Source organism: Lutra lutra, chromosome 8, assembly GCF_902655055.1.
Source record: "Lutra lutra chromosome 8, mLutLut1.2, whole genome shotgun sequence".
Taxonomy (NCBI): Eukaryota; Metazoa; Chordata; class Mammalia; order Carnivora; family Mustelidae; genus Lutra; species Lutra lutra.
The window spans coordinates 74,682,894-74,710,589 of record NC_062285.1 but is presented as its reverse complement, the minus strand read 5'-3'; the positions used below and the strand labels follow the sequence as shown (position 1 = coordinate 74,710,589).

Sequence of the window (27,696 nt, the reverse complement as noted above, 5' to 3'; positions counted from 1 at the left end):
AGTGTTGGAAACCATTGTTTTCCTCGCTGTTGCTGAAATCTTCAAGGGAGATAGTGTAGAATGGTTCTGAGCCCTGAGTGACCAGTTAGAATGTTGTGGGGTAAGTTTGAATGAACAACCAGCCACTCCCCTGCCCTTTCCCTGTGAGGTTCTCATTCAGTTCTGGAATGGAGTGTTCTTTAGTGTTTCTAAAAAGCTTCGTATTTAAATCCAATGTATAGTATTTAAATCCAATGTATAGCCAGGGCCAAGGATCTCTGATGCAGAGGAGGAAATGTAGAGGCTTAAGGAAAAAACTCAATGTTACCCGGATTTTTGTATTTTGCCACTGTCAAACTATCTTTCTCCCTATTCCTGCTTTGCTCCTTCATATTTTTAAAAAATTAAGAAAGAATGGTAGCCATACCTCTAGTATTATCCCTGATGGCTACTTCAAATTGCCTGGAGTAAAGGTAAACTGGGGTTGTTTTAATTGTTAGCAGCCTCTTTGGTAAAGGTTCCTGGGAAAATAAGGAAGATGAGGTACGGTTGTTGTTGTTGTTTTTTTTTTTTTTCAAAGCTTATTTATGAAAGAGCATGTGTGCAAGTGGGGAGTGGGGAAGAGGGAGAGAGAGAATCCTCAAGCAGATTCCTTGCAGATCCCAATATGGGGCTTGATCCCAGGACCTCAACCGAAATCATGACCTGAGCCAAAATCCAGTCAGACACTCAACTGACGGAGCCACCGAGGTGCCCCAAGACAGGGTACACTCTTAATTGCACGGACTCAGAACCCATGGAGAACTGGAATGTTGGTCAGTATAGCATGAAGTAACTAGTTTTCTTGGCCCAGAGCTTTCCGCTGTTCCAGCAGCCACAGTGCCTCTGTGACATCTTCTGCCACTCCATTTTCCCCACATTTCCTGAATTCCTGCCACACTGAGCCTTCCCGGTTCTTTGAACATGCCAAGTCTATTCCCCTCTCAAGACCTGGGCCCTTGCTTCCTCTGCCTCAAACACTTAGCCTCTAGATATCTACATGGCCTACCTTCTTTTTTCATTCAAGTCTCTGCTCAAAGGACACCTCATCAGAGAGGTCATTCCCAATCCTTTCACCAAAAATGGGTTTTTCTTCCCCACACTATCCTTTTAAGCAGCTTTCATTTTCTTCATAGCACTAATCACCTCCTTACCTCTCTTTATGCACTTAATTCTTCATACTGTTTCCCTGCACTAAGAGAACAGGACTTGTTTTCCTCCCAGAGATTCCTTTGGGCCTGTAACAATGGGTACACAGTAGCTCAGCAGATAATAGGTTGGGTGAGTAATACTTGCTCACAGCAGCTGCTTCCGCTTCCTGTCTGTCCATCGCTCTGACGTTGAATTTGCTGAGGAGGAGGCACTGAGCCACAGGCATCTTTGCATCTCTTGTGCTTACTTAGTGCAGTGCCTGAACCATTGTGCTTGTGCAGTCAGTGTTCATTGAGTGAATAAAAAGGCAAAATACTAAGAATAATAAAGCAGATATGGAAGAAAGAGCAAGGGAAGGAAAAATAAAAAAGCTGTTGTATATGAGGCCATAGTCTTGTTTTTAAATATTATGTAGATTGTTATTGATACAAAATATATATTCCATGGCCTGTTGGTTTCATGGCAGGTGGTTATTTATTGGAGAGCTTAGAAATCCTGAAAGCTGTGAGGATCATGTATAGTTGATTTCTTGTTGATTAGCTCATGGGAGAATAGGTTAGCTAATGAAAGAAATCACAGAGAAGGTGATCTTTATTTTACTTTTGAAGAACCATACAAAGTATTCGTTCTGTCATTAGGGGGAAAGGCTGAGGTCTGTTGCCTTTGCAATATCGAAGACATACCCCAAATTCAGCAAGCAGGAAAAACTCACATCTTGTACTCACACTCTCACTTCTCCATCTTTACCAACTCTCATCTTTCTGTTCTGGGTCTTACTATTTTCCCCTGTTACTGAGAAATTTTTATTAGTAGTTTTAATAGGTGAAAATTTGCATTGTTCATGTAACTCTAGTAATATGGCTACAGATTTTTCTAGCCCAAGGCTAAGAAAAGCCACTAAAAAAGCCAACTAAAGCCAAGTCCCGAGTGCTTCATTGTGCAAGAGCACTGTGAAACCATTCATGTAATGAAATGTTTATGTTAGAATTTCACTCACTTTAAACCCTGGCCATCTTCTGCGCATGAGCCTGTCATCCCTCAGGGAGTACCTGAAATCAGCCGAATATTATTTTCAGCATTTAAGATGTACTGTATTGTGTGTGTGAGGCACTGTGCTAGGGTTAGAGATTTCACTGGAATATCTACTCAGTTCTTGTCCAAACAGTCTAGAGGGACTGGCAAACTTTTTAAGGGGTCGAATAATAAATAGTTAGGCTTGAGGACCATAACGTTTCTGTCATTATTCATGGACGATGCCATCGTTAAAGCTAAAAGAACAGTGTGACTATATTCCAATAAAACTTTTATTTACAAAATAGACCAGAAGGCTGCATTTAGCCTTTTGGTGAAATTTGCCCAATATCCTATTTGGGGGATGAGGTCTAGAGGATAAAGGGAGAGAAACGGGATTCAGGGAACAAAATAATTGAGCTGGAGTGTATCCCTTTAAATAAATTCTTTTTCTGCACTCAATAAAGGGTTTTAAGTTAATTTACTTACTTGGATTAAATAGTGGTAAAAGAAAGTCCATTTGCCTCCAAATTTGGCATTTTATTGGCATATTCCAAAGTAACATTACTAAATCTGAAAATTACAGTAATATGTTATCTTTAGTGCCTTAGGCTTCCCTGTAATGTGAGCTTTTTTGTTGTTTTAGAATACATTCAGCTGAGTATTATTATAAAAATAAAACTGATTATCATTCATAATCTATCAAGTGACTAAGGCATGTGTAAGGCAGTGAATTAATCAGAAGTGATTGGATTTTTTTTTTTTTTTTAAGAGCATGTGCATGAGGCAGGGAAGGGGAAAGGGAGAGAGGGAATCTTAAACAGGCCCATGCCCAACCCAGAGCTGGCACGGGGCTCAATCTCATGACCCCGAGATCATAACCCAAGCTGAAATCAAGAGTCAGATGCTTAACTGACTGAGCCACCCAGGTGCCCCTGGATCATCTTAATAGAAGGATAAGAGCTGATGATCTAAAGGGAACTTCTGTACTTGATTTTGGGGGGCAATGAGTACTCTTATGGAGTTTGACCTTCCTTACAACCTGTTAAGTTGAACCTGTCCCTGGTTAATATTATTTTTACTGATCAAAATGCTCCTTCCCCTATGGTTTGTCGGCTGTCTACGGCTGTTGTGAGGTTAGAGATGGTACTGTGATTGGGGTGTGTGTTTGGCCATTTGTAATGCGCAAGCTTGGCTTTGTGGGGAGTTGGTGTAATGGTGCTGTGTGAAGTTGTTTCCTATTACTCTTATTTTTCTTGCTTTCAATAAGAGGTCTTTTGTTCACTGTTTCCTCAACATAGAATAGAGGATTTATATCTTGGTGTACATTCTCTACTTCTCTGTTTTCAAAGAGGAAAACATTTGTTTCATTCTCTTCCTTTCTTCTCTGATGTACCCAGGGGGGTTTGAAGGCTTGTGCCAAGAATTCTTTGAGGGAGCTGGAGTACAACCATCACTAAGAGATTCGATTCTTAATGACTTTAATTTTAGTTTAACAAATCATTATGAGTATTGCTATCATTATTCTAGAAGACACCCCTTCCCTCATTCCTGAGTGCTTGATAGAAGTCCTGTGGTGAGAACGAGGAAGGCATGTGTTCTTTTTCCATCATTTTACCTGTTCTGCTATTTTGTCCCTGTTTCTAAATATCACTGGTCTTTATTTATTAGTCTGTGTACAGTAGAGATTTTAAACAGCAAGCCAGATTCTGAATGCCAACAAGATTTGTTTGGCTCACGTAGTGTTGTTAAATTTCTGAGTTAGTTGCCAGCATTTAAAAGTCAAATGATTTCACTTTTTCGTAGCCAGTGACCTAAATTTTGTCTTTTCACCCTCTGTATTATGCAGCCAGGGGATGTCCAGTAACTTTTCTTTAATGGTGCCAATTTTTCTTCCTCAGGCGAAAGATCTAATAATCACACCAGCCTCCATTTTAAAGGAAAAACCAGACCCCAGTACTCTGGTTTTTGGAACTGTGTTCACGGATCACATGTTGACGGTGGAGTGGTCCTCACAGTGTGGATGGGAGAAACCACGTATCAAGCCTCTTCAGAACCTGTCCTTGCACCCTGGCTCCTCAGCTTTCCACTACGCCGTGGAGGTAAGTACAAGGCAGTCAGTGATGGTGATGTGCTAGGTCTTCGCTGTGAGTATGAAGTAGCTCTTCTGGATAAACTAGCTTTGGGGCAGGATGGGCTTTATCAGATTAACTCGAGGAAATCATAAATGTCTTCAAAACTTTTTCCATAGACAGTTGGACTGAAGGTAAGTCTTAACTCATCTTCGGATAGTCTTGAACTTTTCTTTATATCAATAAAAAAATCACTTGCAGCAAATGCAAGGATGGTAGATAAGAAAATTCGCACTCAAGGGCACCTGGGTGGCTCAGTGGGTTAAGCCTCTGCCTTGGCTCAGGTCATGGTCTCAGGGTCCTGAGATCAGTCCCGCTTCAGGTTCTCTGTTCAGCAGAGAACCTGCTTTTCTTCCTCTCTCTCTCTGCCTGCCTCTCTGCCTACTTGTGATCTCTCTCTTCCTCTGTCAAATAAATAAATAAAATCTTAAAAAAAAAAAGTTCGCACTCAAAAATCCAGGACTGTTAACATTTTACTGAGTCCCTTGTCAGATTTCCTAATGACTCCGGTGTCATTGAATACAGTATTACAGTTCGGTCTTAGGGCTTCCTGCATGTTTTTAGGACTAGAATTAACAGGTAGGTATACGTGTTAAGAGCCTTCGGGCACGAATGAAATAATTATAAGCATAAAATGCTAATATGTTGAGAATACGTTCTCTAGTCCTTGTTAGGATGCACCCTAAGATCCACAATACACTCCTCATTCCCTTCACCTGCATTTTATTTTCCTTGTTTTCAATGTGTTGGACATCTTTCCCAGAATATTGGGGTACTGGAAATAAGCAGTGACCTACCTATTAAGGGAGTAAAAGTAGTAGATATTCCCAACAATAATGGTAAAATTACTCGTGGTTATTAAACTCGGCAATGTGCTCTGCACCTTATGTGGATCATTTCATTTAATTATTTTAAGTGAGAAAACAGTTAAAGCATTTAGGTTCTATAGTCAGACTTCCTTCCTGAGACTTCTCTGTTGCTCCATAGGGAGCTCTATGACTTGGGAAGCTTATTTAAAATCACTTTGTGCTGGGGCGCCTGGGTGGCTCAGTGGGTTAAAGCCTCTGCCTTCGGCTCAGGTCATGATTCCAGGGTCCTAGGATCGAGCCCCGCATCGGGCTCTCTGCTTGGCGGGGAGCCTGCTTCCTCCTCTCTCTCTGCCTGCCTCTCTGCCTACTTGTGATCTCTGTCTGTCAAATAAATCAATAAAACCTTTAAAAAAAATTTAAAAAAAATAACATCACTTTGTGCTTCCAATTTCTTTACCTAGAAAATTGAGGTAGGGATAATACTTACCTCAGAGTGCTATTAGGAGGATAAGGTAAGGTAATTTGTTTAAGCATATACAGCCGTTGTTGGTGCATAATGAGAGCCCGGCTATTAGCTATTGTTGTTAACCCTTAAAGCAGCCTTCTCTCTTATATTCGCAGGTTCAGAAAAGTGAAGTTTCTCAGCCAAGATAACACAGTATTATGGGAGGAGACAGGGTTCCAATGCTGAGTATTACTCCCTGTGACATCATTCCTAAACATAGACACTAAAATTATGAAGAGGCCTGTCCAATTAACGTGTTTAAAATTATAAACTTGGGGGTGCCTGGGTGGCTTAGTGGGTTAAGCCTCTGCCTTCAGCTCAGGTCATGGTCTCAGGGTTCTGGGATCAAGTCCCGCATTGGGCTCTCTGCTCAGCAGGGAGCCTGCTTCCCCCTCTCTCTCTGCCTGCCTCTCTGCCTACTTGTGATCTCTCTCTCTGTCAAATAAATAAAATCTTAAAAATAAAATAAAATAAAACAAAATTGTAAACTTGAATAATTTGGAAACCTGTTCGATGCCCAGATGTCTTCACAGGATGTTGTGTCTTTAGTTTCCATCCCCAGCTCTGTGTCCTCACTGTATCAACTTGGATGAACTCTTTCGTTATTTGCTCCAAGCCTCAGTCTCTTCAACTATAAAATAAGAGTGGTAGCCTCGCCTTTGCCTGTGTCACAGGGTATAATAAAGGGAAGTGCCTAAAAAATTGAAAGAAGGAATATGGCAAATCTTAGGGCAGTGGTCTCAAACGTAGCACATGTTCTTTCCTCAGAGTTTTTGATTTACACCAAATTCCCATGCCATGTTCATGCCCGCCACTCCAGGGACCACACTTTGAGAACTGGAAGTACATGAGAAAGGATTAATGTGATTTTTTTTTTTTAAAGATTTTATTTATTCTTTGACAGAGAAACACATATCAAGAGAGTGAACACAAGCAGGGACAGTGGGAGAGGGAGAAGCAGGATCCCTGCTGAGCAGGGAGCCCGATGCGGGGCTAAATCCCAGGACCCTGGGATCTTGAGCAGAGCCGAAGGCAGGTGCCTAATGACTGAGCCACCCAGGCACCCCAGGATTAAAGTGATTTTTGAAAGCTAAAAGCAATACTGAGGGCCACTGGCTTTTGAAAACTAGTTGGAAATCTAATTAGTTAGAACGCTAGTTTGCTTGGTTTTACCAATTTAGATTTTTGTGACCAGGATAGTTTAAAAAAATTTTTTTAATTAATATTATCCTTTGTTAAGTAAAAATTGAAAACTTTTCTACATTATTTTTTTAAATTTTTAAAAAAATTTTATTTATTTATCCAACAGAGATCACAAGTAAGCAGAGAGGCAGGCGGGGCTGTGGTGGGGAGCAGGTTCCCTGCTGAGCAGAGAGTCTGGATGCTAGGCTTAATCCCAGGACCCTGGGATCATGACCTGAGCCGAAGGCAGAGGTTTTAATCTACTGAGCCACCTAGGTGCCCCAAAAGTTTCTACATTTTTACTGTTTCACTTACAATATGGATACAAGAAGTATTTTGCATGAACTGGATCATATGTTACATCGGTTGTCGATTGCAGTGTAACAGATTAATGGCTTAAAACAGAAACCATCATTTTCTTTTTCTCTTCCATGCTTCTGGAGGTTGAATAGGATGGTGTAAGTGGTTCTTGCTTGGGGTCTCACATGCAGTTTCTGTCAGATAGTGACTGGGGTTGGAGTCCGCTTGCCTGGGTGGGGAAAATCAGAAGGATGGGGGTGAGAGCTGAGAGCATCAGCTCTCTTTCTCCATGTGGTCTCTTGAGTATGGTGGCTTCAGAATAGTCAGACTCGGTACATGGCACCATGGGCTCTAAGCTGTGTGTCTCAAGATACCGAGCCCACATGGAAGCTCTAGTTCTTTTTATGTCCTAACCCCCCAATCACACAGTGTGACTTCTGTGTGATTACCGTGGCCATCATAAAGACCTGCTTATGTTCAAAAGAAGGGGATCTACCTTTCTTGACAAGGAACATCAAGGTTCTAGAAGAGCAGGTAGGACTGAAAATATTGTGTGACTGTTTTAGAAATACAGCCTGTGACATGTATCAGTGATAAATGGGGAGGTAGAGGAATGCATTTAGTTTGCTTTTTGTAGATTGGGCTCTTAGGTTTAGTAGACAAAAATATTAGGAAATTGTCATAGGGATTTAGAAAGTGTGATTGCCTTGCACAGAGAAACTGAATCCTGGAATTTTCTGAGGCATATTCATTTGATTTCCTATTTTTACTTGCCTGTGCAGTGGATGTTGAGTGTCTACTCAGTTCCCTGGGAGTGCAGTGTGCTTAGGACAGGAGAGCGAGCGAACTGCCCTCAGTATGTGCTTTTTTTATCTTTTAACCCCCACCAACAGGCAGATAGTTTATCACAAAAATTTTCTTCCCAAATGTGTTTGAAACATTCATGTTTTAGGCTTTTTCACAGGTCTGCTCTTTCTCTTATACTGACCCACTTATGGACACTACATTATTGGACACTACCCAGTTTTTAAGTTCAGTAATAGTTGTATTGTTTTAACCCCAAAGTGAATATGAGCAGTCTTCTTAAAAGTTCTTCTCCTCCTTTCATAAACCCTATTGATTTTAGTATCCATTTTATCTTGAGATCTCCAACTACATGTGGTTTTTATTAATTATGAAAGTATTCTTTATTTTTATTTTTTAAAGATTTTATTTATTTGATAGAGCACAAGCAGGGGGAGTCGCAGGCAGAGGGAGAGGGAGAAACAGACTCCCTGCTGAGCATTGAGCCAGGTGTGGGGCTCCATCTGGGACCCTGGGATCATGACCTAACCCAAAGGCAGGTGCTTAACTGACTGAGCCACCCAGGTGCCCCAAGAAAGTATTTTTTAATAGATACATATGTGAAGATTTCAAATAGCAAAATAAGAACCGTGACTAGAGAACTTGGATAAAATAGGAAACTTGATAATAGTTCATTTTCAGGTTGAGATAGTCAAAACATAATTTGACAAAAAGTGGGTAACATATGTACTATTATTTAATGAATACTTACAAATGAGTGCTTTAGATTGTATATATCCCTAACACTATAGTTTTGCCTCTTTTTGAAATTAGGTGTCAATGGAAATGTGTGTGTGTGTGTGTGTGTGTGTGCTCATGCACACACACACTAGTATTATTTGAGCTCAATATTATGTAAGAACTATTCATCCAGGACCAACGTGAGCATCAGTGGGGTCTGGGACAAAAGTGCAAATAGAGACCCGGTGGTTCACCCACTCTCTCTGCCTGTCCTGGCTCCATCCTGTGCCACAAGAAGGCTCACACACATATGTGTAGATACCTATACCATGTGCGAATAGATGACCCTTGGCCATCCGTTGGTCTTAAGCCTGGGCACACCCCTGGTGGCTACCTGTTTTCAGTAGGATGAGCCTAAGGAGAGTCATTCAGGCTCTGAAAATGGGATCAGGGCCATTTGGGCAGGGAATTCAGGGAAGTGGGTCCTTGGAGCCTGGTCTAAAAAAATGCAATTCAGGATTTAGGTGACTGCTTGCCCCAAGGAAAGGTCATATCACAGCTGGAGGAAGGCAGAGGTGAGAGGCCATCTAAAGTGGGCTCAGGGCAGAGGCCCAAGTTGCTTGGGTCCAAGTGTGGTAGGGACCACATTCAGGTACTCCTGTAACAACAGTATGCCATTACGTGAATATATTCAGTCTATTTTTTTTTAAGACTTTATTTATTTGACACAGAGAGAGAGATCACAAGTAGGCACAGAGGCAGGCAGAGAGAGGGGGGAAGCAGGCTCCCTGCTGAGCAGAGAGCCCAATGCAGGGCTCCATCCCAGGACCCTGAGATCATGACCTGAGCAGAAGGCAGAGGCTTAACCCACTGAGCCACCCAGGTGTCTCTATTCAGTCTATTTTTGATGGACATTTGGGCATTTTTTTTCTATGAACATCCCTATATATAGTATGCTGGTGTACTTATTCGCAAGTTTCTTTAAGCCATTCTCAAAGTGTGGTTCACAGGCCCCCAGGCCCCCTTTCAAGGGGTCACCAAAGTTAAAAGACTTCACATTAATACCAAGACTGTGTTTTTCTTTTTCATTGTGTGTTGACATTTACTAAGACTGACACCAGCTTCTGCTAGTTAACCATTTTACTCTTTACTACCAAGTGTGAATGTATGATGTCAGCTTTGCTGAAGAATGTTCTTGGTGAAGTGGTAATAATTATTTTATTAAATTTTGAGTAAATGACATTTTAATCTGTGCGATGCAATAGCATCTTTGCCTCAAGCACTTCTACATCTTTAAATACTACAGTTATCTCAAGGAATAGTAGTTGTGTGATCCACACGTTTGTGTGTGTGCCGTGCATGCCCATGTTGTGAGCAGAATCAGCTACTTTTTTCACCCAGAACCAGTTTACTTGAAAGGACAAAGTATAGTTATTCAGACTTCGGCTTTTGCAGGTGTCTTCTTGAAAATGAACAAAATGAGTCTGCAACTTCAAGCAAACCAGAGGACCGTATTTGTTGCCATTGATCAAATTCTAGATTTTTTTTTTTAAGATTTCATTTATTTATTTGACAGACAGAGATCACAAGTATGCAGAGAGGCACGCAGAGAGAGAGGGGGAAGCCGGGTCCCCACCGAGCAGAGAGTCCGATGCGGGGCTCGATCCCAGGACCCCGAGACCATGACCTGAGCCAAAGGCAGAGGCCCAATCCACTGAGCCACCCAGGTGCCCCTCAAATTCTAGCTTTCAAGTAAAAATTAGGATTTTGGGAAATTTGTATCCACCACCACTAGCTTGAGCCTTTCCACTATTAAAGAATTTTTTGATGATGTTAGTGGTAATATTAACAGATTTTTTTTAAATATGTTTTATGGAAAAGGTGTTAACCTTTGGAAGATCTGCATAACTTGAACCAACATTTTCCAAATAACCATTGTGTGACATTACAAGTTTATGCATGAGTTAAGATCCATTCAGAATGCAAGACAGACTGTGATGGATTCTGATGTGTCAGTTTGGCTAGTCTGAACTGCAGCCCCCAGAATCTGACTTTTAGTCTCCTTTTAGTTAGAATACCGACAAGACATTCCTTTGAGTGTTGGAGGATAGAGGGAGGCATGACCATTTCATGGCATACACATAACCTTCTTCTAAATGTTCAGTCAAGTACTGATCTAGGTGCGGTGGTGAAGGAATTTTGCAGATGTGATTGAAGTCCCTAATCAGTTGACTTAAAATTAATCAAAAGGGAAATTATCCTGGGTGAACCTTAGGACACATAGCTAGACCCAGCTTTCTTTTCCTCTGTCTCTCCCTTTCTGATCGCCGCTGGTGGGTCAGCTGCCACTCATGCCTGCAGGTCCCAGCCTGCTTGTCATCTTCTGTCCCCGATGGCCTGTCTTACAGATTTCAGACTTGCTTAGCCAGCCACCACATTTGCATTGCCCGATTTCTTACAACAAATCTGGTAATAACATAGGTATCTCCTGTTCTGTTTCTATTGTTGAACTCTGATACACTATTTTAATAAATTAACAGGGTATAAAAACTTCATTGATAGGGCTTCAAATTCCTCACTGCAACTTATCTTCAGGGAACCACCACTTGTCAACTTTGGAAGTGGGATCAGAGAACAGCAGCCACAGTTACCTGAAAAGGCTATCAAAAATACTTTTCCCTTTCTCAAGCGCGTGTCTGTGTGATTTTGGGATTTTCTTTGTGTACTTCAACCAAAACAATATACTCTAAGAGCAAAAGCAGGTTATAAGAATCCAGTTGTCTTTCATTAAGTCACCCATGAAAGATTTGCAATAATGAAAAACTGTCACACTTACCAATAATCCTTTTGGAAAATATAGATGGTCTTCATTAAAATATGTTAACATGTCATGGTTCATTACTGTTAAATTTAATGGTTCACTTCTAATTCCTAATATGGTAATTATAGAATAACTGCACATAAAAAGCTTTTGGGGGTCTTTATAAGTTTTAAAAGTTTGTACTTGATCTTAGCCAAAAGGCCGAGAAGTGATAATAATTTTTAAAGTTTAAAGACATCCTGATGCCAAAAGATTTGACAAATACTGGTTAAGGATATACTAAGGAATAGCACTGCCAGTCATCAGATGTTAATTTTACAAGAAAAGGGAAACTATTTTCTGTAGTGGTTTTAACCATTTTATACCCACAAGCCATGAATAAGCATTTTTATTGTTCCAAAACCTGGCCAACTCCTAATATAATCAGATTTAAAAATTTTAGCTACTTTCGTGTAATGGCATCTCATTATTGTGATATTAATTTCCAGTACCCTAAGAGGTTGAACACCTTTTCATAGGGTTACTGAGCAATTGGATATCTCCTATTTAGAGTGCCTGTTCAGATCTTTTGCTCACTTTTCTATTGTCTTTTTGATTTGTGGAAGTACTTTGAGTATTTTAGGTATCTTCTTCTAAGGTCTCTTACTCTTTTTATAATTTTTTGATGACAAGAAGTCCATTTAAATTTTAAGTGGAATTTATCAATCCTTGCTTTATATTTGGTAGTTAGGGGATCTTGTCTAAAGATTCTTTTCCTACCCTCAGATCATAATGGCATCTTTCTGTATTGTTAATTTTGTCTTTCACAGGAGGGTCTTTACTCCTAGAAGCTGGTTTTTATATAAGTAGGGGTCCAATTTGTTTTTTTCTCCCAGTGGATACCCTGTTGAATAGCACCATTTAAAAGGGACTGTTCTTTGGGGCACCTGGCTGGTATAGACGGTTAAGGGACCAACTCTTGGTTTCGGCTCAGGTGGGTGATCTGAGCGTCGTAAGATCAAGGACGGTGTTGGGTTCCATGCTCAGTGCAGATTGGGATTCTGTCTCCCTCTCCCTCTCTCCCTGCTCCCACACATAAATAAATAAATCTTTTTTTTTTTTTTTTTTTTAAGTACTGTTCTTTTTTCTCTCCTTTTTTCCCCTGCCTCCTCTATCACATTTGGGTCTGCTTCTGGATCTCCATTTTCATTGCATTGTCTATCTGGATCTCTCTTCTGTTCTGTGGTTTTACTTGTCTATCTGCACAAATGTCACACTTTCTTAATTTCCAGTTCATTGAGTCTTGATGTCCGCCTAGGACAAGTCCTGTTTTCCCTTTCAGGAGTGCTTTGTATCTTCTCAGCCATTTGCTTTTCCATATCACTCTTAAACTCAGTTTATCAAGTCAGTCAACTTTTGTAATTTAGTTTGTTCAAAGAAAATAAAATGCCCTGACCTATTTTCATTTGGATTACATTGAGTATATAAATCAGTTTGGGAGAATCAGTATCTTTATGATATTGAGTCTTTGGATCCATGAGTGTGCAGTAGCTTTCTACATTTAGTTAGGCCTCTAATGACTTGATAAAGTTTTATGTTGTCCTTATGGATCTTCTCTTCTTTTAGGCCCTCCCCGCCCCCAAATAGTCCTCTCTTAAATCTATCATAAATAGTGTTTTTATTTTCTGTTACATAGGAATATAATTTTGCATTTGGTTACCTTGCCTAACCAAATAATTTCAAAGGAGGATGTTGGTTTTTCTGGATTTTCTACATATTTAATCTTATCTATGTTTCATAATCTATGACAGTTTTTTTTTCTTTCAAACCAATGCTTTTTACATGATTATTTATTTGATATATTTGCCTTATTACACTTGTATAGTATTGAATTAAAGTAGTCACAGCCAGCAATTTGTGATGTTCCTACTCTGAAAAGGAAGGCTTTAAATTTTATCATTAAGCACAATATTTGCTGCAAGTTCATTGTAGATATTCTTTTTTTTTTTTTTTTAAAGATTTTATTTATTTATTTGACAGACAGAGATCACAAGTAGGCAGAGAGGCAGGCAGAGAGAGAGGAAGGGAAGCAGGCTCCCTGCTGAGCAGAGAGCCCGATGCGGGGCTCGATCCCTGGACCCCGGGATCATGACCTGAGCCGAAGGCAGCGGCTTTAACCCACTGAGCCACCCAGGCGCCCCCATTGTAGATATTCTTTATCACTTACCAAAGGGTCCTTCTTAGTTATCTGGGAAACTTAGAAAAAAAAAATCTCAAAAGAATGTTCAGTTTTATCAGTTGCGTTTACCACATCTAATGAGATGATCATATTGCTTTTTTCTTCATCAAGGCTATGAATATAATGAATCTCATTAATTGATTTTTCTAAATGTTAAATCAACCTCTGTTCCTGAGATAAGTCCAACGTTGTCATGCTGTGTTATCCCTTAGTATATTTTGCATCTGTGCTGCTTAATGAGAGTATCATATAATTTTTACATATACTTGAACCCTCATCAGGTGCCTACAATTTTAAAATTAAAGTGAAGTAAATGAAGCAATTAGAACCCTATGAAGTCACTTTCTTTAACCTCTGGTAAAATTTAATTTAAAACTAATTTTGTATCTACTGATTTTGTTTTATATTTACTAATTAAAATTTATTAATTTTGGGGAGCCTGGACGGTTCAGTGGGTTAAGCCTCTGCCTTCAGCTCAGGTCCTGGTCTTAGGGTCCTGGGATCGAGCCCCACATTGGGCTCTCTGCTCAGCAGGGAGCCTGCTTCCTCCTCTCTCTTTGCCTGCCTCTCTGCCTCCTTGTGATCTCTGTCAAATAAATAAATAAAATTTAAAAAATAAAATAAATAAAATTTATTAATTTTCTTAAAATTAAATAAAATTTAATTTTGTTTTATATTTACTAACAATATAACCTCACCAGCTTTACTTTAGAAAGAATTTGTATGACATTTTGCTAGCTATGTCTTTTTGCTTCAGGTATGTTTCAGATGTTCTCAACTGAGTCCAAAATCTGACAACCTTCTCTTTTAACTGAAGCTTTACCCCTGTTCCATTTAATAAGTTAAATATTTGCCCTTAAATCTAATCTAGTGCTTTGAAATTGTGCTACATGATTTAGATTTCTTTTATCACGTGAGCTGAGCTTTAAGACTATAAGCTTCGAAGGGCCCAGCTGTCCTTCAGTTCAATAAATTTTCTAAATTCCATTATTTTTCTTCTTTGACTCATACTTTATTTAATGATGAGTTTCTTCCTTGCCAAAATGTTGACATTTTGTCATCCTATTTCCAATCCTGATTTCTGGTTTCTGGTTGGAAAATGTGTGAAAAGAGCATGCATTTTGCAGGTGCTATGTGCAGGGTTCTCTCTGTCCACTAGCTTAGTTTGTTCTTCCTGTTGTTCAAATTGGCCATATCTTTGCCGAGTTTCAGCCTGTTTGTTCTATCAGTTATCTAAAGAACCAGTGTTAAGATTTCCCACTAAAATTATTGATTTTTCTATTTTCTCTGTGTTTATCCATATGCAGCTACTTCAGGGTCTTTTAACATCTCTGCCCAATGGTTCTTCTGGGCTTGGCATTTTGAGAAAGTGCCCTGCTCCTACCATGGGATGGCCTTGAGTTGCTGGGCTTCCGTGATTTGGGGGACTAAACCAGCCCAGGTCACATCTAGATTGCCTACGATCCAGAGTTTGAATGAGCCAGATTAAATGAAAGGAGGCACATGTGTTTAGGGCGGCAAGAGTGGGTTCTTTGCTTCCATGTTCATTAACTGGGCAGTTAGCCCACGTTGTGTGATTGGCGACGTGTTCTCCCCACCTCCATGGAGGTGTTATTTGGCAGTACGGCTCCTGCAAAGGAAAGGGTAACTTTGAATTCCTATCAGATTTTGGTACGAAAAGAGTTTGTTTTTAGTCCAGCTACAGTAACCAGCCTGTCAACTGTTGTCTTGTCTAGATTTAGAAATCTTTGGTCAACGTCGAGAGCTTGGCATGATGAAGAAGATGAGTGCCCATAGAAAAGCCAGTCTTTTTTTTTTTTTTTTTTTTTAATTTGACAGACAGAGATCACAAGTAGGCAGAGAGTCAGGCAGAGAGAGAGAGGAGGAAGCAAGCTCCTTGCTGAGCAGAGAGCCCGACGCAGGACTCGATCCCAGGACCCAGGGATCACGACCTGAGCCAAAGGCAGAGGCTTTAACCCACTGAACCACCCAGGTGCCCCAGAAAGCCAGTCTTTTAAATATAGAGATTGTTTTCATGTTGTTATCCCCTAAGATTTATTTCTCCTATTATCTTTAGTTGTTTGAAGGACTGAAGGCATTTCGAGGAGTAGATAATAAAATTCGACTCTTTCGGCCAAACCTCAACATAGATAGAATGCACCGATCTGCTGTGAGGGCCACTCTGCCGGTACGTAAATGCAGGAGTTTCTTTTGTGTTTCTCCAGATGTGATGAGTCACTGTGATTTTACCACAAAACAAATCCTTTCTGAATACAGTTGACCCTTGAGCAAAATCCCCCCAAAACTTAACCAAGTGCCTACTGTTGACTAGGAAGCCTTTCCAAAACATACACAGTTGATTAACACATATTTTATATGTTATACGTATTGTAGACTTGATTCTTGTCACAAAGTAAGCTGTAGAAAAGGAAGTGTGATTAAGGAAATCACATGGGAGAGAAAATACGTTTATAGAAACTATATATTAAAAAAAAAATCCACATGCAAATGGACCTATGCAGTTCAGATCCATGTTGTTCAAGGTTCAATTATAGTTAGATCAATATTCAGTACAAACCATGAGAACTCTTAAGGTACGTCTCATCTACTTTGTAATGAATGAGGTAAAAATACAAGGAGATAACTAATACCACTTGGCAGTTCCACGATCTGTTTCTTCATAAATGTTCATGGGGGGTTGGAAGACAAATATGCCTCAAACTAAAATAAATAAAATATGAGGATCCTATGAAATTATAATATATGAAATGGGAAATAGGGTGTGCCACACAGGTATTTTAGGAGTATTTTTGCCCAATTGCTTGGGACACTAGCAAGTTTGCAGTGATTTAATTATTTTGATATTTTAGCCCAAGCTTTCTTTTATTAAGAAAATGATATCAAAATGGGTTGTTAATGGCCATTGGTGACTATCTATAACATCGTTAAACAGCAGAATTCATTATATGGTGGCTTGGATTTAGATCCTATGGCTCACATCTAGGTAAGAGGTGTCATCAATTACTGCCCTTCCCTGATATGTGACCAGGTTGCCTTTCTGAACTGTAGGAGTCTTTTTCTTCTTTTGCAAATTCTGCATACCTAACTTTCAGGAGCCCAGCCCAAGCTGTGCTTTGAAGAAGCCCAAGTAACTACTCCATTTTAGCCAGGATCTTCCTTCTCCTCCCTATTTTTGTAACCTATGCTTCACTCACCTCCTTCAGGGGCTATAATATAATGCCGGAAGGGAAATGAAGGTACGTTCTTTGGACTAGTTTCACTCTTGTACCGCTACAGACAAATTACCAGGAAATACTTTAAAACGGGGGCAGAAGGAAAGGGAATTAACATCTGTTGGACCTCAGCTCCGCCATAAACTGTGTTATATGATTTTACATTCCTTCTCTGTTTAATCATAACAGTAACCCTCCAGAAGGTACGTGTTTAAAAAAAAAAAAAAGTATGTGTTGTGCATTTTAGTAGCACCTTTGTACCTAGAAGAAAATTCAAGCCTCAAGAGCTTAAATGATTGGCCTAAAGTCACAGAGTAAAGGGACAGGGCAAGAAATTGGGTGCAAGATTTTTTAATTCCTAGTCAAGTTCTGTTGTCACTAAATCTTCAGTGACTTAGAGTGACAATATGTCCTGTATGATTGGCAATCCTGAATTCTGTATCCTTAAGCTGCTATTGCTGTTCTAAGTTCTCATTTAAGTAGGCAGTTCTTAATGTCATGAGTTCTACTTAGATATGTATTTCTGAGTCATTTCAACCCTGGATAACCCATGACCTACATCTCTGAAAGTATGTTTCTTTGCCCTGTTAAGTGAGTAGAAACTAACTTATTTTATAAACTGTCACCCATCTAATATATGAAAACATTTTCCTCCTTAGAAATAAACTCTTTGCCTTTGCCCATTTTTCTCTTGGGTTATCTGTGTCTTTCTTACTCATTTTCAGAATATCTTAACAGATTCAAGTTATTATACTTGGTTAGTTATGGGTTATGAGTAACTTCACCCAATTTGTTGCTTCTTAGCACAGAGTCTGCTTAAGGACTCCCTCTCTCTCTGCCCTACCCTGCCACTCTAGTGCATGCTGTGCTATTTCAAATAAATAAATAAATCTTTTTTTTTTCCTTAAGATTTTATTTATCCATTTGACAGAGAGATCGCAAGTAGGCACGGGGGTAGGGGGAAGCGGGCTCACTGCTAAGCGGAAAGCCCGATGTGGGGCTTGATCCCAGCACCCTGAGATAATGACCTGAGCCGAAGGCAGAAGCTTAACCCACTGAGCCACTCAGGCGTCCCTAAATAAATAATTTTTTTTTTAAAGATTGTATTTATTTATTTATCTGACAGATCACAAGTAGACAGAGATGCAGGCAGAGAGAGAGGGAGAAGCAGGTTTCCCACTGAACAGAGAGCCTGGTGCAGGGCTCGATCCCAGGACCCTGAGCTCATGACCTGAGCTAAAGGCAGAGGCTTAACCCTCTGAGCCACCCAGGCACCCCTAAATACATAAATCTTAAAGAAAAAAAAAGCAAAACTCTTTTTTACCTTAAGGTGACAGAGGTATTTTTTGATTTTTACTTTATAAAAGTATTAATGTTTTATCACATTTAAATGTATAATCCAACTATAATTGATATTTGCTATGGTAAGAGATAGGGATCCACTATTTTATCTCCTCCATGAAGATAATCCATCATCCCATCACAACTTTGGAGAAAAAAATCAGGAAAAAAAATGGGTTTTATTATTACTTCTTTTTTTTTTTTTTAAACATTCTAAAGCTTTCATGAGGATCATTTCTTATAACTACAATGTAGGATAATCTCACTCTTCATTATGTTTTCCATTCCTTCAGGTATTTGACAAGGAAGAGCTTTTAGAGTGTATTAAAGAGCTTGTGAAATTGGATCAAGAATGGGTCCCCTATTCAACATCTGCTAGTCTGTATATTCGTCCCACGTTCATCGGAACTGAGGTACAAACTGACTCCCTGTTTCCGGGTGGGCAACTTATCATTGTTTCTTCATGTGAGAAACTTCTAGGATATAGTTTGATAGCCCCCAATAACATAAATGACTCCTTTCTCCTGATTATCAAGACCAGGTGTCAGCAAACATTTTCTTTAAAGGGCCAGAGGGTAAATATTTCAGGTTTGTGGGCCATATAGTTTCTGTCGCAACGACTCAATTCCAACATTGGGGTACAGAAGCAGCCATAGTTACCAATGTAGATGAGTCAAGGAACGAGCAATGAGCAAGGCTATTTGTCTTCTCTTACTCAAGTTTCACCAATATTTCCTTATATTTTCCTGAGTTTCCTCAGAGTAATTCTTCAGTGTAATGTCTCTTCACTTGGCAGCAGTTCTCCAAGGTGGAAGTGGTAATGATTTTGAAATTTGGAGGAGGGAGAGCTGCTGCTTTTTATTTTCATTTTCCTGAAGTCTTGGGATTACCAAGGAATGGGAGTAGAAGTCCCTCTTCCCCCACAGGAAATGTTGAAAATGAAGTTCACAATGGGTGTTAGGGAAGGACCGTGAGAGCTAGAGTCGTAGCTTTACACATCAGGATGATAAGATCTGCTGGTAGGTCACAGTCTACTGGTTGGTGCCCTTGCAAAAGGAGGATGTGCCTAGAGGAGCTAAGCCACTTGCATGGGTGTCCTGTAAAGACCCTATTACTTGTCTCCTTCCTCTTCTAGGCAGCTGTGGTCTTATGGAGAGTGGGTGGTATGGAGGGATAATGGAGGGGGGAAGACTGAGTGTGGGTAGCAAATGAAGGGGCTGTGGCATATGGAGATTTTTAGGAATAGGGAGAAGATGGCGCTCTTTTGCTGTAGTCTAGGCATTCTGCTCTCTCTAGGTAATTATATGCTTACCAGTTTCTCTATTCTGACATCTGAATGCCAGAAGTATGGAAATATATAAGGCCATGGAAAAAATACCTAAGTGGTATTATGAATCCAGACAATGAATTTCATGAAGTGCAGTCTCCCTAACAAATTTGGAAGAATTGGGACAATTACAAAAGTTATCTACTCCTTATGTCTCTGACATTTTAGTATTAATAAAGTTTATTTTCAATTTTCTATTTTATTTACATATTTTATTTTTAGTGTTTATATTTTAGGATAGGAAGAAATAGTTTTTAAAAGTCTGTTGAAACATTGTTACTACTCTGGAAGCACTGTCTTGTGTTTATTCTGAAGTACTTTCCCACTCTAAGATCTGATTCTTCTATTCTGAGTTTGTTGAACGTTTTGTTATGAATGGATGTTAGGTATTGTTGATGGCTTTTTCTAAATGTCTTGACAGAATTATATGTTTTTGTCCTTTATTCTAAATTATATTTGTTTTATTCAGTTTTTTGGTGTTAAAACAACCTTGCGTTCCTGGACTAAATCCTACTTGGCTACCATGAATAATTCATATTAAATCTTGTATTCAGTTTGCAAGCATTTTGTTAAGAATTTTTGTCAATGCTCCTAAAAGGTATTGGTCTATAGTTTCCTAGTATATTTTGTTCTGTGATTTAGTAAATTGTTCAGAGTCCCAGAATCCTATAATCTAGAGTTAGACAAGTTTATAAACCTGATTTTATAGTCTAGCCTGTTGTCACAATTATCCTCTCTATTGGTGGTCTTCACCTTTTTGCATTTGAATCACCGAAGTTTGTTTGTTTGACTGATGATTGATTGATTGACTGGGGAGGGAGAGGGAGAAACACAATCTTAACCAGGCTCTACCCCAAGTTGGAGCCTGACACAGGGCTCCGTCTCTCAATCCTGAGATCATTACGTGAGCCAACATCAAGTCAGATGCTTAACTGACTACTGACAGCCATCTGGGTGCCCCCACCCTGGTTTGTTTGTTTGTTTGTTTGTTTCATTTATTTTTTTATTTTTTAAAGATTTTATTTATTTGACTCAGAGTGATCACAAGTAGGCAGAGAGGCAGAGAGAGAGGGGGGAAGCAGACTCCCTGCTGAGCAGAGAGCCCGATGTGGGCCTTGATCCCAGGACCCTGAGATCATGACCTGAGCTGAAGGCAGAGGCTTAACCCACTGAGACACCCAGGCACCCCCAGGTATTTTTTTAAATACACATCTTGACCCCAGTCCACAGAGATACTCACTGAGTAGATCAGGATGGTGTTTCTGATGGTGGGCGGAATTTAGGAACCTCAGTGACAAAAGCCCGGCCAAGAAGTTCTCTCCCACTAGACTATCAACTTACCTACTTGATCATGCTTTGGACCCCAGAATCAAGAATTTTTCAAAATCTGCTTTACAAGTGTAAGTTAAGAATTGAAGGAAATAACTGCTATCATGTGTAAGTCAACATTATTTATATTTGGTTGGTATATTTATACATATATTTATATCAATATTTACATTATAAATATAAATATGTTTATAAATACATATAAATATATATACAAGCAGAAAAGACAATCACCTATAATTCAGAAATGAGCATAATACAAATAATGTTCAGTAAAGCATTGGATTTAAACATTTGTACACCACACAGATGTCTTACAGTCTAGTCTGGTAAATTAGCACACACTGACTTTTCATGGTGGATGCATTTGGTAAGTGAGGTGCTGGCTCGAGGATTAGGCCCAGTGGCTTCCAGTCCACTGGGACTCTTTCATCGGGGATGGCTAACTTTTGCTGGCCTTTTTATGTTGCTCGATTTCATGATGGCTCTGCTTTGTCACTGGCTTCACAGAATAATTGCAGGCTTACCTCTGTATCGGTTATCTGATGTTTTTGGTCTTGTCTTCTGCTGGCTAACATCCACATTATTTTTGTTTCCAGTTCTTTTCATGGTTAGATGAATTGATTAAGTGGGTCTTCAATCCAGGAGGTGTTTTGACTTCTTTGAATGAGCAAATAAATATATGTTGGGGTGATTTATTAAGTGATCTCACCCTGCTTTGATCTCATGTGCCCAGTGTCTAGTCCTGGATGTGGGACCCCCCTGTGAGTGTCGAATAGTCCGTGTTCTACAACCCACTCATCTGTATTGAGCTTCAGCCCAGAGCCAAATAATTTAAGTCTGTGGAGCCAAGATCAGAGACCCTGCATTTAAGCAAACGTTCCAGGGATTTCTTTACTACTTTCAAGAGTATCACCATCTCAAGCCTTGGGAAAGAATTAAGTATATGGCTAGCAGTCTTTAAAGCTTTATTTGCTCCTGGGATTGCCAACTGGCACCAGGTAGAAATATTTACATCTTTGAAAGCTCAACTTCGTCCCAAGGGCACGGTGTCATTTTCATTTTCAGGGGCCATGATACAACAGTCCAGTGTTAATTATTCCTTCTTATGCCCAGTTTGATTCGGCAGCAGCCATGTGATAAGAGAGTGGTTCTCCTATCAGCTTACGAATTTCATTATGTTTGCAAAGTGTTCTGCTTCTTCACATGTTTATCATTAACTGACCCTTCATTTTTACTGACTTACATAGGTAATATCTACATATGAATGTTTTTGTGCAGTTCTTCATATGTCTTCCAGACTTATTCGATAATAATTGATTCCATTACTAAAAGCCTGTTAGATTTAGGATTATGATAAACAGAATAGTATTTTATTGGGACATTTATAATTATCTATTAGTATATAACTACTGGGTAGAACTTGCCAGTAAAATATACCAGGCTGCCTATGGGTAGAAATTTTTTTTAAAAAATTTTTTCCCATAAAATTCATATTACTAAACAAAATGCTGAACATTAATACATAAACCTCTTGGGAAAAGTTTAGAGAGTAAAATCATTCACGTTACCAAAAGATTTTTAAGATTTCCTTAAAAAAGGAATTTGAACATCCCTTTACTATCTTCTAAAATGTTTTTTTATAGGTAGTTAAAAACTTAAACAGAAACTAAAAGCTGGAGTGCCTCAGACTACTGCTGATTATGTGTCAATGGAAATTAAGATAAAATCTGAAAGCCTACTATTTAAATAAAGAACATTTACATGAACAATTTCTAGATTTTCACTTTATCAGACAAGAAGTTAAAATTACATGGCTATCAGAATCAGTACGGGATACCGAGCAGCCTTACCTCTAAAGAAGCTGGGTTTTGCTGATTTTAACATCTATTTTATCCAGCTTCACTCTGTTTAGTAACTCCAAGCAGATACAGCTATATGAACGTACAAACAGACACAGGCTTTATTTCCTTAGTGATTCTAATAAGTGTACAAGTGCTTTGACCACAGTCTATAACAAAATAGGCACAACCATGAATTCTGAAATCCCGTGTGATCATGCTGTTCAGCCTTTCACATTTCCAGTTTTTCTCAGTGTCCTCTCATCCCACTGGAGATGATTGGAGAGGTGACAGAGTGAGGCTGCACTGGATAGTAGCAGGGCTGAGGATCCATGTCATGGAGAAGAATCAAGTTTGATGGTGGAGGCACAGCCCACTCGGCCCCTTTGACCAGGTCCCAGGCTGAGGCCACAGATTTGCAAGCCACCAGCAGATTTGGCTTTTTCAGCTGTTCTCCTAGACAGACTGTCTTTGGCTCATGCAGAAGGCGAGGAATCCCTCATATTGAGTTAACTCATACTTCTTTTTTTTTTTTAAAATATATATATTCAAAGATTTTATTTATTTATTTGACAGAGACAGAGAGAGAGCACAAGTAGGCAGAGCAGCAGACAGAGGGAGAGGCAGACGCAGACTCCATGCTAAGCAGAGAGATGGATGCGGGGCTCCCTGGGATCATGACTGAGCCATCCAGGCACCCCTTAACTCCTACCTCTACATTCAGAGTGCCCTTACGTAAATCTCTGGAGCTGAGCCCCACTAGAGAAGCAGTCTGCTTTGGTTAATTGCAGCCTCGGACGCCCAGAATACAATCTGAACAGTGCAGAGCATTTTCAGTCCTTTCACATAAACAGTTTCCCCATTCACAACTTCTGGAAATCTTTCAGAATGACATTTTCATTAGCGCTCCCATTTATAAAACTCCTGCTGCCAAAGGGTCTAACCCTTCATTTCTGGTTCACTGCATGGGCAGCTTAAGGACATAAATTTCATAGACATGTCTTTCTTTTCCTTTTATCACCTTGTAAAATCTTCATATTACACATGTAATGTAACCTATAATCGTAACTGTTCCCGTGAAAAGAATTCCCTTTATTCACTGCCCTTACTTATGCATATATATATTGTATCTTACCATCATTTCTCTTCACAATTAGCCTCTATAAATGAAAGAATGTGAACAGATTTTAAAACTAAGGGGCACCTGGGTGGCTCAGTGGGTTGAGCCTCTGCCTTCGGCTCAGGTCATGATCTCATGGTCCTGGGATCGAGCCCCACGTTGGGCTTTCTGCTCAGCGGGGAGTCTGCTTCCCCTCCTCTGTCTCTCTGCCTGCCTCTCTGCCTACTCGAGATCTCTCTCTGTCAAATAAATAAAAAAAATCTTAAAAAAAAAAAACTTAAGTATAGCAGCAACTTATGATCCTATAACTTGTGTTTTGTCTACACTTTAATGCATTCTTTTGCAATCATATTTGAGATTCCCACACATACATACATATACACACACATATGCATTGATTCCACTGCTCATAAACAATATGAAATTCTCATTTGTATAACTCTGTTAACATGCTTCAGATCAACAGCCCCATCTAAGTATCTTCAAACCTGGAGTTTGTTTTTCGAGATCCAGCTTATTTGCATTGATTACAGCCTGTGAAACGCAGCTTGTTCTCACCAGCTACCATCCACTCCTACCAATGGACAGCCTCTTGAGGCTGTTCGGGTCTGTGTCATCATTATCACAGGGGATGATTGCTGTGGTTGTCTTCATTTTTACCCTCCACTGCGATGCAGCTCTTCCTGCCTCAGTTCATGGCACTTCCCATCATGGGCTCTGAGGTCCCACCATTTGGTTCCTTATTTCCTTCCATCTTCATTCCCTACTCTCATCCCGTCTCCTCACCACCCCCTGGCAATCATCTTATGCCTTGAATGAATATTCTTTTGGTCTGTGTGTGTGTTTTCGGTATCTCTTATTTGTATTTCCTAGAAATGGTTTTGTTCTTTTGATCTCCCATTTCTGAACGTTTTCCCAAGGCATGTTGTTTCTCATTTCTGTGCAGGTTACTATGTGTCTAAACAGTCCATCACTTCTAAGTGCTGGAAAGTTCTCCATGTTGGACACCTGCCCCACCTGTGCCAGGTCCCTTACTGGGATTCCATTTCCCTGTCACCTGATCCAATACTGCAGCGAGAAGTTTGACAACATAGAACCCAGGGAATTCTTGAGTTAGTGTTCCCCAGCAAGATGCCCTTGGCCCATCTTACTTTCCCAGTCCGGGAAAGTTCTGCTGCTTTTCAGGGAATGCAGTCACTTGTTGGACACTGTCACCAACCCCTGCCATTAAGAAGCTCTCCTAAGTCTCAGGCACGGTGGTTGGTGCTTTCTGTGCACTGGCAAACCCTGTGAGTAGGAGCTCCTCGTGGCATTTCAGAGATGAGGAAACTGAGTCCCAAAGCAATGAAATAAGAAGCCTGCGTGCTCAGCCTCTCTGCCATGGAGCTGGGTCTAGGGAAACAGTGCTGAGCCAACGAGATATTTCTGCTCTCTGGGAAATCCGTGTCTGGTGCAGCAGTCACTTTTCATAATAGAAACTCATGAAATGACTGTGTACTGCTAGAGGGAGGTCTGTGCTGTGGAGAAACGGGGTGTAGCTCAATAACAGTGATTAGTGTGGAAATATAATGGATGGGGCTACTAAGGTCTTTCCTGTCTTGTTCTCATATCAGTCCACCTTTGTGTCTCTTTCCTTTCCTTCTCTGAGCCAGCAGCTTTCCTGCTCTTAATTACATTTGACCTAATCACTCCAGATATTATAATGTGTTATATATTCTGTATTATATAACACACACTATCACACAAAACACACCTGTGTTATATAACACACTCCTACAATCTTACGTTCAGTTACCATACCTCCAAGTTGAGGGATATCAGTTTTCACATGCAAATTTGCCATTCTGTTTCTAGGATTTTATTTTTATTTAAAAAAAATTTGTAGGGATACCTGGTTGGCTCAGTCAGTTAAGCTTCTGCCTTCAGGTCAGATCATGATCCCAGGGTCCTGGGATCAAGTCCCCACATCAGGTTCCTTGTTCAGCAGGGAGCCTGCTTCTCCCTCCGCCAGCCACTCCCCCTGTTTGTGTTCTCTCGCTCTCTCTCTCTCTGTCTCTGATAGGTAGGTAGGTAGGTAGATAGATAGATAGATAGACAGACAGACAGACTTTTTAAATTCAGATAAAACTCTCAGGCATCGTGCATAATGATCCAATTCTTGCATATATTGCAAATTGATCACCACAGTAAGTCTGGTGAACAACCATCACCATACATAGTTTAAAAATTTTTTTTCTTAGGATGAGAACTTGAAAGATTTACTCTCTTAGCAACTTTCATATGTACAATACAGTGTTATTAACTATAGTCACCATGCTGTTTGTTACAACCCCAGGACTTAATTATTTTATACCTGGAAGTTTGTACATTTTGATCTTCTTTACCCATTTCTCCCACCCCCTTCCCCTGCCTCTGGTAACCACCAATCTGTTCTCTGCATCTACAAGCTTGTTTTATGTGTGTTTTCATTTTTGTTTTAGATTCTGAATATAAATGAGATCATGTATTTCATTGCACATAGTGCCCTCAGGGACCATCCATGTTGTTGCAAGGATGCATTCCTTCTTTATTCATAGTAAAGTAGTATTCCATTGTATCTGTAGACCACATTTTCTTTCTTTCTTTTTAATTTTATTTTTTCAGTGTTCCAAAATTCACTGTTTATGCACCATACCCAGTGCTCCATGCAGTCCGTGCATGCCCTCCTTAATACCCACCACCAGGCTCACCCATCCACCCGCTCCCCCTCCTCTCTAAAACCCTCAGTTTCTTTCTCAGAGCCCACAGTCTCTCATGGTTCCTCTCCTCCTCTGATTTCCCCCAATTCACTTTTCCTTTCCTTCTCCTAATGTCCTCCATGTTATTCTTTATGTTCCACAAGTAAGCGAAACCATATGATAATTGGCTTTCTCTGCTTGACTTATTTCACTCAGCATAATCTCCTCTAGTCCCACCCATGTTAATACAAAAGTTGGGTATTCATCCTTTCTGATGGCTGAGTAATATTCCATTGTATATATGGACCACATCTGTATCCATTCATCTGTTGAAGGGCATCTTGGTTCTTTCCACAGTTTGGCAACTGTGGCCATTGCTGCTATGAACATTGGGGTACAGATGGCCCTTCTTTTCACTACATCTGTATCTCTGGGGTAAATACCCAGTAGTGCAATTGCAGGGTCATAGGATAGCTCTATTTTTAATTTCTTACAGAATCCCCACACTGTTTTTCAAAGTGGCTGTACCAACTTGCATTCCCACCAACAGTTTAAGAGGGTTCCCCTTTCTCCACATCCTCTCCAACACTTGTTTCCTGCCTTGTTAATTTTGGCCATTCTAACTGGTGTAAGGTGGTATCTCAATGTGGTTTTGATTTTAATCTCCCTGATGGCTTATGATGAACATTTTTTCATGTGTCTGCTAGCCATTTGTATGTCTTCTTTGGAGAAGTGTCTGTTCATGGTTTCTGCCTTTTCTTTTTTGATTACCTGTTTTTTTGGGTGTTGAGTTTGATGAGTTCTTTATAGATCTTGGATATCAGCCCTTTGTCTGTAGTGTTACTTACAAATATCTTCTCCCATTCTGTGGGTTGCCTCTTAGTTTTGTTGACTGTTTCCTTTGCTGTGCAGAAGCTTTTTATCTTGATGAAGTCCCAAAAGTTCATTTTCACTTTTGTTTCCTTTGCCTTGGAGACGGTAGACCACATTTTTTTTATCCATTCATCCTTCAGTGGACACTAACTTGGGTATTGTAAATCCTGTGCAGTAAGCCCAGAGTTGCATTTATCTTTTGGAGTTAGTGTTTTTGTTTTCTTTGGATAAGGACCCAGAAGT

General features: G+C 39.9%; 1 protein-coding gene across 3 annotated transcripts in view; it reads left to right on the top strand.

The window, feature by feature from the left end:
• Positions 1 to 27,696, top strand: part of BCAT1 (branched chain amino acid transaminase 1) — a 110,647-nt gene that overhangs the window by 40,396 nt on the left and 42,555 nt on the right. For 2 of the 3 annotated variants that reach the window (XM_047739999.1, XM_047740000.1), the window contains 3 exons: positions 4,083 to 4,283; positions 15,750 to 15,860; positions 18,540 to 18,659. In XM_047739999.1, the coding sequence (XP_047595955.1) occupies positions 4,083 to 4,283; positions 15,750 to 15,860; positions 18,540 to 18,659 (432 nt within the window). The remainder of the gene's footprint in view (positions 1 to 4,082; positions 4,284 to 15,749; positions 15,861 to 18,539; positions 18,660 to 27,696) is intronic. The other variant, XM_047740001.1, reaches the window with a different exon arrangement.